Here is a 10,514-nt window from a genome sequence, read left to right as displayed (position 1 = left end):
ATTCAATCATTGTACTTTTATTTTTAAAAATTTAATCCCTCTACTTTATAAAAGTCTAATTGTTAACACTATTAAAATTATTTTGCTAAATTCAAGTCTATTACACCGTTATTTTTAAATTACATTGCTACTAAATGAGTTTCTTTAATTTCACAATGTCATATCAACGGATTTAATAACAATAAAAAAAATGTTAACAATTAAACCTAAATTTTAAAATCTAAAAAATAAAAAAATAAATTCTTAAAAATAAAAGGATTAAATTCTAAATTTGTGAAAAATACAGTGACTTATAGCATATTTAAAGAAAAAACATGTCATCTAACCCACTATTGACAAGGCAAGATGAGATGCAAATCAACTTCGGTTTTCAACTGATAGCCTTACGGGACAATGAACACAACAACAGGTAAAATATCAATGACTAAGGAAAACAAAAACAAAAATGGACAAAAGAAACAGATTCCATGTCCAAATTACAAACAATGTTCACGTGACTACCTCATAATCAGGTTCTGAGGCCCTTCATTCATAAGAGTTTCTCAATATTTTCTGCATTTCATGCTCTCAAGGTCCCTGCAAAGTCACAGCCAGTAAAATCCCAAATCCTAATTTTATTAATCTTCATTACCTTTCAAGCTTTCACCGTTGTCCATGTTATCGACTTTGATACAGTTGATATGGTTCACCGGATTACCGAATCCATTCTTGTACAGCACATCCAAATCATGAAAATACGCACATCTCTTGCTGTTTTCGTGATGCTTCTTACCACTCCCCATGGATTTTCTGAAGTATTTATTGATATTTTCCCATTTCTCTTTACACTTCTTTGCGCTTCGGGAGTAACCCATATTATACATCCCGGCCGATATCTCATCCCATATGGAGCACTTAGAGCCTGTGACGTGGAACTTGTGTTCCAAAGTGCTTCGAAGCATTATCAGCGCTTGTACTTCTGCATCTGGCCATCTCCTATTATTTGGATCACAGCTGACACCACCTTCATGGTTTTCAGCCCCGTTAGCTTGCATCGTTCCTTCTTGCCATCTATTCGTTGGACCAAATGGATTAACCGTGTCCTTTTGAATATGATCTTCACTTGCATCTTTAACCCCATTTTCCTCCATGCATGACATTGTCGATATGGGTATTTCAATTTCATGGCCTAAAGCGTTTTGGATAAAGGAAATGAGAGCTATGCTACGAGACATCTCTTGTGCTCTTGCTTCCTCATCTCTTTTTACCCTTTCCATCTCTTGCCGTTTCCATGCTTCTTCTCTAATCAGTCTCTCCTTTTCCCTCTTCTCAATCATCTCCATTAATTGCTTATGCATCTGCTCCTGCTTATCCATCACTTTCATCACCAATTTTTCCAAGAAAAGTTGGATCTTTTTCCTGCTTTTTCGCTTCCTCTTCTTTAAAGGTTCGTTCCCAGTTGCTGATAGATCATCATCACTATCCGAAGATGAGCTACTGAAACAAGGAAAATATCACAATACATTCGATTGGATTACTGGTTACAGACACAAATTTGCTGAAATAAGCTTCAGACCATATGGCACGTTGATACAATAAACTCGATCAACTTTTCACGGTATAAGTATAATGAAAGCCCCTATACTAGAAGTCAAATTTCGTTTTGCCGCCTCTACTAAAAAAATAGGCAAATTAGTCATTGTACATTAGATCAAAGAGCACATTGATCGTTTTTATTAAAAAGTTTATCTATTTGTACTATTAAAAACTGACATAGTGGACAGAATAACCCGACAATGACTAGTGGCATGCCACATGTACCTCATGTTGACAGATATGAACCAATTTTTAATAGTAAAAATGAATGAATTTTTTAACAGAGAGATCAGTTTGCTCTTTGATCTAATGTACATAGAGTAATTTGTCCATTTTTTGAGTAGAGGAGACAAAATTCAATCCAACTTTTAGTACAAGGGCCTCCATGGTATTGTTAGCACTTTTCACCTTTTATAAAGTATTATTACGTCTTCACACACAATTTCGAAATGAACTATGAAAAGCAGGAATTGACGAAAATAGCAAGTGATGACAAATCAATTAATCAGCCTGTATAGTTAGCCATACTACTTTCCAAGACAAGAGGACTCACTCCCATTTTATTTTCACCCGAATTCGGCAAAACCCCAATAAACTCCTACCTCCATTAGAAAACTAGGAAGTTGAACACAACGGGACTCATTGTACATAAAACATAAATTTGATGATGCTTTGTATTGTACATCCCTTTTTCCCATGTGATCTACTAAAAAATAAATGCCATAAACACTGACATGGCCATCTGACCTACTAAAATGGAAGAAAGGAAAGGAAGAGATGAAAAAAGTTTTGCTAATAAATTCACTTAGGGCACATCACCTTTAGGTTTAACAAATAATAATGTTCTTTAAAATGCAATAAGTTAAAGTTGGCAACTTTTTTCATCATTCCCACTGAAATAGGCAAAGATATTATACATTGGAAAATCCAAAGAAATATCAACATTTCAACAAATTAGCTTACACTAGTTATTGTCCAAGGTATTATTTACAGACTAAATGCTCAAACTAGGTCCTAAATCTTTAAGGGATGCTCACGTAAGAGCCAAACCTTTTAAAATAATCGGTAAAAGTACCCTGGAGGCCCCTATACTAGAAGTTGGATTGTCTTTTGCCTCTTCTACTTAAAAATGGGGCAAACTAGTCCCTGTATGAATCAAAAAGCAAACCAGTCCTGTAAAAAAATCCATCCATTTCTATTGTTAATCTAATGTACAGGGACTAAATTGCTTATTTTTTAATAAAGGGAGCAAAATGCAATATGATTCCATGGTACTTTTATCTAAAATAGTCATACAAGAGTTAAACATATATGAAAGTGCTTAAATGAAAGCCAAACCTTTTAAAATGGTAAAATAAAGGCTAAACATTCTCAAAAGTGCTCCAATAAGGCTTTTCAAATGCTGTATGTCATGTTTCAGATTACGTTTTATTTTTTCTCTCTTCTATTCTAGTTATATTTGATTCAACTATAATGTGTTCTATTCTAAGCCTGTAAGCATTCCCCTAATTTTTACTACAAACTAGATCGAAATGCGTGAAAAGCCTTTGTTTGAGCCCCTATATGAGCAACCCTTGGACTCTCATTTTAGCGTTTAGCTTTATTTATACTTTTGTTCCAAACATTTGCATAAAAAATAAAACAGGCTTTGCCATGAAAAAAAATGTACCGACATAAACAAGAAAGTACTCAAAAACTCAAATTAAAGGATATTAAAAGAAGTAAAGAACCCAACCTAACATTTACTTAAGGCAGCCATTACTATTAGCTCAAATGAACTTAACCAAGATGCACCAAATTACTAGTTTTTGGGGGGTAATTTTAGCATTTCAACTTCAAATTTCAAAAAGAAAAGAAAGATCTACCTAATCTAATCTAATAAGGGGTGGAAGTATAGTAATATATTGGTATAGTTCATTGAATAAATATCTGTTCTTAGATGATAAGGAACATACATACACACGAATAAAGTAGATAGATTTCAACTAATATAAGGTTATGTAGTGGAAGGAGTAATAAAGATACATACGTACCCAGAAGGCTCTCCTCTCTGCTCCGAACTAGGCGGTCCTTCTACTCCGCTGCCGCGTCCGCCGACAGTAGCCGTCACGTCACCAACTTCGGCTTTAATAGGAGGTGTCATGTAGTCAAAGGAACTTCCATTTATCGCACACACCTCATCACCGACAAGTTCAACCGCCTCAGCAAACTCCGAGGGATCCTCCGCTTGTGAGCTCGCCGGTGACCTCCCGTTGTACCTAATCGGACGCAGCTTTCGTGGCGGCAGAGTGGGTCGATGATCACTCATCATCAAGTCGTCCACCGGTTCAATAATTGCCGTTAAATCAGGAAATGGCGCCACGTGTTGAGGGAAAGCTTCCCGGCCGCCGGTGAAAAGCTCCATTTCACTCTTTGCACGGTAAAAAACCCAACAGAAATTACTACCGGTAAATTATAACTACTACTGCTAATAATTCAAATAAATTATTACTCCCACTAGACTTTAAAAAAAAATCAAAAATGGGGCGGCGGTGGCGTGAGGGTTTAGGTTTGGAACTTTGGTGAAAATGTGAATTGGTAAATGGAAGTAAAAAAAAGGGCAAAGCTAGAGCCTGCAAAAATTACGGCTTTTACCCATCGTTTGAAGATAATTACGGTTTTATTCTAGTGCCACGTGTCATCCCCTTAGATCTTTCATTTCCCCTTCCTTTTCCAATTAAAAAAAGTTAAAATATGTTGATTGATTTTTGTAAATTTAAAATTTAGTTTTTATAATTTAATTTTTAAAGATATTTTTTTAAAAATTTTAAAATCTAGGTTCAATTAACACCATTAAGATTATTTTGATAATTTTAGGGTTCATTTCAATTGGAAAAATGTCAAAAAAAAATTTATGAGAGCCGAGATGAAATTATATATTTTTATGAGATATAAAATATAATTCACCCTTATATTAAATTCTGATAGCTTTCAAAAAGACTAAATCAATATTTTAGCAGCTTTTGGGAGCCAAACTATAATTCCATTATATATTAACTTAAGATTTTATAAACTTTAGGGGACTAAAGCAAAAATTTTCCATTTCGAGGGCCTACCACGCTCCTTCACCCTTGATTAGAATCGTTATTTTTAAATTACATTTCTAACAAGTGAGTATTTTATTTCATTTCAAAATATTACACCAACAAATTTATCAGTATTGACAATTAAACATAAATTTTGAAATCTAGAAAATAAATAGACTAAATTATAAGAAATATATATAAAGACTAAATCCTAAATTTTTTGAGGAGTATAAGGACTTATGATATATTTTAACCAATAAAAACATGAAATTTCATATATGGGTTGGGTTTTTTACATGTATAATACAAAAAAAATAATTGCAAAAATGGGACATGCTTTAAATTACTTACGTAAATGGTATGAATTTTATAGTAAACTTAGATGCCGCCAATGTATCAGACAACACCAACCTCAGAAGCAACCCATAATGAGAGACTCATTTTAGATGAAAAAAAAATTATTTTTTAAGTGGTGTCGTTATATTGTCAGGTGACACTAACTCCAAATATTGTATTTTTTTTTGTATTTTTGAAGATTCTGAAGAAAATATTGAATAAAAAAATTAAGTAGTATTGCTTAACAGGTAGGCAATAATTGGTTTAAATTTTTTTAGGGTAAACTACACCCATGGTCACTTTTATTTACTTTAGGTTACATTTTAGTTACTTATGTTTGAAATGTTACGTTTTAGTCACTTACGTTATCATGTTGTAATATTTTAGTCATTGAGCCATTAATTGTCGTTAACAGTGTAACGGTAAGCTAACATGGCACGTTAAATTATCATCTCAAACAAAAATTTTAGGTTAAATTATACAATTGGTCCCCATATTATTTTCATTTTGAGCAATTTAATTTTTTCCTTTATATTCTTTTAACTTTCTTTTTTTTCTTTATTTTCCATTTTCTTCAGCTTCCCATCTGTTTTCCTACATTTTCTATTTCTTTTAACATATCAGGAAGTCGAATTGGTAGTGAAGAAAGAATCATGGTACGGGTTTATGAGTTTTGATTATAGGCAATGATGGCTTTTGACTTCCTACTTCTTTTTTCATTGCCAATTCGACTTCTTAATATGTTAAAAGACATGGAGAATGTAGGAAAATAAAAGGAGAAACAGAAGATAATGGAAAATAAAGAGAAAGAAAAAAGAGTAAAATTTAAAGAATACAAAAGAAAGAAAATTAAATTACTCAAAACAAAAAAAAATATGGGGATCGATTATATAATTTAACCTAAAATTTTTGTTTAAAATGATGATTTAACATGCCACGTCAGCTTACCGTTACACCGTTAACAGTAATTAACGGCTCAGTGATTAAAATGTTAAAACATGATAATGTAAATTATAAAAATATAATATTTTAAACATAAGTGACTAAAATATAACCTAAAATAAATAAAAGTGACTACAAATGTAATTTACCCTTTTATTAAGAAAAAAAACTGGTATAACGTGTAAGGGTGTGTGTCGACTTTTTTTTTATTTCAATTTTTATTATTATTTTGAATCGGTGTCGTGAATACATTAAGAAGAAACTTTAATTTTTTTGTATTTTTTTTTATATTGTATAATATTTAAAGAAAATATAAATGCTTTTTTAGGTAGTCTAGCAAAATGGCAGAACCACCTTAAAAATATTTTTTTCCCCGATTGGGCGGCTTTTGGAGCTGTTGCCGCCTAACACGTTAACCAGACCTAAGTTTAGTACTGAAAATATACCATTTTTATTATACATGTAAAAGACCCACAGCGTATTTCATTACATCAGTTGTGTCGTCCCCGTCGCTTCTTGTAGGTGGTTTTTAATTTTAAGTTTATAAACGATAGCTGCCCACCTCTATGCCGGCGCCATGTGTGGCTTTGCCATTGGCCACTTCACAATCACCCAATCTGAAACCAAAATAAAACGCCATTAAAATAATATCTTTGTTTTATATTACTAAAATGCCAGCTTATAACCCGTAATAATTGAATCGAAAAACATGTTGAGAAGACCCGCAGCATTGCTACGCTTTTCAATCACAGCCAGAAATCTGTGGTCTTTGTTCCGATTTGCCCCAAATTTGGCCTCTTGTACTACACTTCAACTGTCTGCATCTTCAACTGGTATGTATCTAAAATGAAAAAAGCTTCATCAAGTTTTAAACTTTTTTTTATGTGAGTACGGAAAAAAAGGTTATAAATTCTGGGTTTGAAATCAATTAGATTTTTGAATGTTTATGTTTGATTTTGTGGCAGCTGGCTATAGAACCAGAACTAGATTCAGGGCCATGTCAACATCAGTGAATTCAACGCCTGTAAATGAAAAAGATGAACAAGTATTTCAAGATTTGAAGTTACTTAATGCAGTCAATGATAGATATGGAGGAGTAATTGTTGAAGTGAGAGAAGCTATGGATTCTGCCCTCTTTGGTTCAGTGCTTAGAGCTTCAATAGCACAGTGGCGACACCAGGTTTTCTTTATTACCCTCTTATTGTTTCTAAGCCAGGAATTTGAAAAGCTTGGGGGGCCGAAGTTAAAAAAAGTGTTTAAATTTTGATTAAATTAATTGTTTTAGAACTATAAAGCTCTAAAAGTGATAATATATCACTGAGCTAAGGGGCCAAGGCCACTACCTGTCCCCTCTAGCTACACCCTTGGCAACAGCCCACCGCTCGCACAAAATTTCTAGATACTGTTATATTACTGTTTGGTGATGGGAAACTACGGGTTTGGTGGTCAATGGCGGTTTCACTCGACGGGGAAGAGGAGCTCTTATGGTTCTCTTCTGTTGAGAGAATGAGGAAAATCCCTCTTTTTATATCATAAGGGGTGGTTTATATAGCTCCCAAGTCCTATGGGACAAGTGTGGGGCATATTGGGCCACGTGTAGATAGCGTATAGTCCACGTGTAGATAACGTATAGTCCATGTGTCTGTAGTCATGTAGCACTTTGGCGAGGCCTATGTGCGTGATGATTGACCTGGCAAGGTCTTCCAAGCATGATAGAGACGTACAACACCTCTTTTTCATTGCTAGTGTCTTTACATTGGGCCTTTCCTTCATCATTCTTAGTAGGTTAACTTTGGATTCTATAATGAAATTAAGATACTTGAGTCGTTAGCACCTCCTGTTTTACATTTTGATTTTTGGTTTCCACAAAATCACTTCTGGTTTAACGGCGGTAAGAACATGTCTTGCAGGGTAAAAAGGGTGTGTGGATCAAATTGCCTATTCAGCATGTCAATCTTGTTGAAGCTGCTGTCAAGGTGATTTTTTTCATCCTTTACAACCAAATCGAGCTGATTTCTCGAAAGCCCTTTTGAATGCTAACTTGATAGCTGCCACTTTTATTATTCTTTTTCATTCATCTGTCGTATATCTTACGTTACTGCTGTATTGCTGCACAGGAAGGATTTTGGTTTCACCATGCTGAGCCAAATTACTTGATGCTTTGTTATTGGATTCCTGAAGGTACACATACTCTTCCTGCAAATGCTTCACACCGGATAGGCATCAGTGCATTTGTCGTGAACGAAAAGAGAGAGGTAAATTCCCCAATTCCATGCAGCTTGTCATTTATTTATGGCTTCGATCGGTATCCAGTTCGCATAAAATATTTCATTTATCACTAGAATGAAAGATCTCCTACAATTTGACAGTTTTTATTGCACAATACTTTTTAATGCCAGGGATCTTCATTTATGCTTCACTATGTATACCCATACATTGTGCATTTTCTTGATTTGAGGATGTTCATAGTTCCTCGACTCATTTAGCAGTTTTTAGCTTTTCTCCGCTTCGTATACTGCACCACCTCGCAGTTGTGACCTAACGATTTAACCCTTGGTTGAATATACACAATTTTAGATGTGAATCATATATGGATAAATACGATACCCCTTGTTCTTTCATGTTGAAGATATATATGCTCAAATCAGCCTGCAACTTTTCCGTGTATAATCCATGTTGAAGCGAGTGGAAAAAAGGCACACCGAGTTCCTAAAGAACTTGTGGCTGCAGTCCCTCCCCCGTTCTGTACTATCCAATATCCATCATCATCTTCAATATTTAACTAATTTTAACACTGCAACTGCTACTAATTATTTCTCAAATGCTCACTCACTCGCTCACTCATTCACTTTTACATCTCACTTGCTGATACATGCTTATCCATGCCGCTGCTGGACTTGAAACATGGTTATAATTTTCAACTTTCTGGATTTTCATATCTCGATCATAGGTTTTAGTGGTTCAAGAGAGCACCGGACGGTTTCAAGGTACGGGTGTGTGGAAGTTCCCTACCGGAGTTGTGAATGAGGTATGTGTACCGGGATTCTATATATAATACAATGGCATGTATTTTCCCTTCTTGAACTATTTTATCTCCAGGGAGAAGATATCTGCGCAGCTGCGGTTCGAGAAGTCAAAGAAGAGACAGCAGTGAGTAACAGTTTTTCGATATATGACAAGATGGTGAATCATGTTTGTTAATGATTCTGAGGATCTTTGGTCGTTTTTTGACTCAGGTTGATACAAAATTTATCGAAATACTGGCATTCAGGTATGTAATCTGTTTAAGCATAACTACTTAAAATGAAAACGCAAGCATGTATCTTACGGTTGTAAGTTTAAGTTTTAGGGTTTATCGACCTTTCTAAATCATACTTGGGTATGACACGAAAACACAATCATCTTTCATGCGTGTTATAACAATCTTAAGGAGTACAATATGTAGGATGCATTTCTTTAATGGGTTTTTTATCATGAACCGAAAACCCGACTCCTTTCCTTCAACTATTTGCAGACAAATTCACAAAGCATTATTCGATAAGTCGGATATATTCTTCCTATGCCTGCTCGAACCACTTTCTTCAGAAGTTCAGAAGCAGGAAACCGAGATAGAGGCAGCCAAGGTAAATTCACAGCCACTTTCTTTTTATAGTTACAAGGATGTGTCGTTTCGCAACAACTTCAAAAAACTATTGACGCAGTTCAGAAATAGTCTGCCTTCGATGAAACCTTTCATGGTTAATTCTATGTTTTCTGCAGTGGATGCCATTTGAAGAATACAAGGCACAGCCATTCGTCCAGAAACACGAACTCTTGAAAGACATTGTCGATATATGCTTGGCAAAGAAAGATGGAAACTATTCCGGGTTTTCTCCGGTGCCTACCACATCGGCATTCTCAGACGAAAAGAACTTCATGTACTTCAACACTACTGACCTCAATGGGCAGTAAATCCTGGTTTATGGCGCCTAACATTGTACATGGGGCAAGGGTTCAACTTCTAAAATTCATAAATAAATTCTTTTGATTTATACAAATGATGCTACCTGTTGCACAACATTGAATAAAATGAATGATTCATTCAAAGTTTAGATTTGAATATCCTTGTCTTCTCTAATTATATTGAAGTTGATCGAAATTTAAGCATATTACACAACAGAATTGGTCGAGTCCATGTTGGCCGGTGGGGTGCTGGATTTTAGTTTATATTTATAATTTCACTATTTTAATAGTTTATATTTATAATTTTTTAAAGATTAAAGTATAATTTTATCATGTATTAATTTAAAATTTTATAAAATTTAAAGGAACAAAACTGTAAATTTTCATTTTCCGGCACCTCCCCTGTACGAGGCTGAGCCTCTTGGTTGCCATCACTTTGGACCACCATGAGCTCGTTGCACCGTTTGTCTTTCTAGCTTTTAAATTTCAAAATTTAAGTTCAATTATTAATAATATTAAATTTATCCGTAAGACATTTTAAAATAAAAATACTCACTTAAAATATTTTAGTTATTTCCAAAATAAATTTCGTCAATCTCAATATTTTTACAAGTCAACCTAAATTTTCTATTTTCTCAAGTAAAAGAACATTTT

The 10,514-nt window shown here is 34.3% G+C and overlaps 2 protein-coding genes across 4 annotated transcripts; one reads left to right on the top strand and one right to left on the bottom strand.

Moving 5' to 3' along the window:
• Positions 1 to 240: 240 nt before the first annotated feature.
• Positions 241 to 3,979, bottom strand: LOC107960150 (trihelix transcription factor GTL1). 2 transcript variants are annotated; one of them, XM_016896428.2, is made up of 2 exons: positions 3,609 to 3,979; positions 241 to 1,476 (listed from the first exon to the last, which is right to left on the bottom strand). In XM_016896428.2, the coding sequence occupies exons 1-2, from the start codon at positions 3,977 to 3,979 to the stop codon at positions 618 to 620; spliced, it is 1,230 nt and encodes a 409-aa protein (XP_016751917.2). In that variant the 3' UTR covers positions 241 to 617. The 2 variants fall into 2 exon arrangements, with proteins under 2 accessions (XP_016751917.2, XP_016751918.2); XM_016896429.2 differs by having other exon boundaries at positions 241 to 1,473.
• On the top strand, positions 3,856 to 10,017 carry LOC107960151 (nudix hydrolase 2). 2 transcript variants are annotated; one of them, XM_016896431.2, is made up of 10 exons: positions 3,856 to 3,994; positions 6,639 to 6,751; positions 6,884 to 7,098; positions 7,829 to 7,894; positions 8,036 to 8,173; positions 8,869 to 8,946; positions 9,018 to 9,068; positions 9,155 to 9,189; positions 9,433 to 9,541; positions 9,678 to 10,017. In XM_016896431.2, exons 3-10 carry the CDS (start codon positions 6,916 to 6,918, stop codon positions 9,867 to 9,869), a joined length of 852 nt encoding a protein of 283 aa, XP_016751920.2. In that variant the 5' UTR covers positions 3,856 to 3,994; positions 6,639 to 6,751; positions 6,884 to 6,915; the 3' UTR covers positions 9,870 to 10,017. The 2 variants fall into 2 exon arrangements, with proteins under 2 accessions (XP_016751920.2, XP_016751919.2); XM_016896430.2 differs by lacking the exon at positions 3,856 to 3,994 and having other exon boundaries at positions 6,265 to 6,751.
• The last annotated feature ends 497 nt before the right edge of the window (positions 10,018 to 10,514 follow it).

Source organism: Gossypium hirsutum, chromosome A06 (assembly GCF_007990345.1).
Source record: "Gossypium hirsutum isolate 1008001.06 chromosome A06, Gossypium_hirsutum_v2.1, whole genome shotgun sequence".
In the NCBI taxonomy this organism is placed as follows: Eukaryota; Viridiplantae; Streptophyta; class Magnoliopsida; order Malvales; family Malvaceae; genus Gossypium; species Gossypium hirsutum.
The sequence above is the reverse complement of the archived record's forward strand: the minus strand, read 5'-3'. Positions and strand labels throughout refer to the sequence as shown.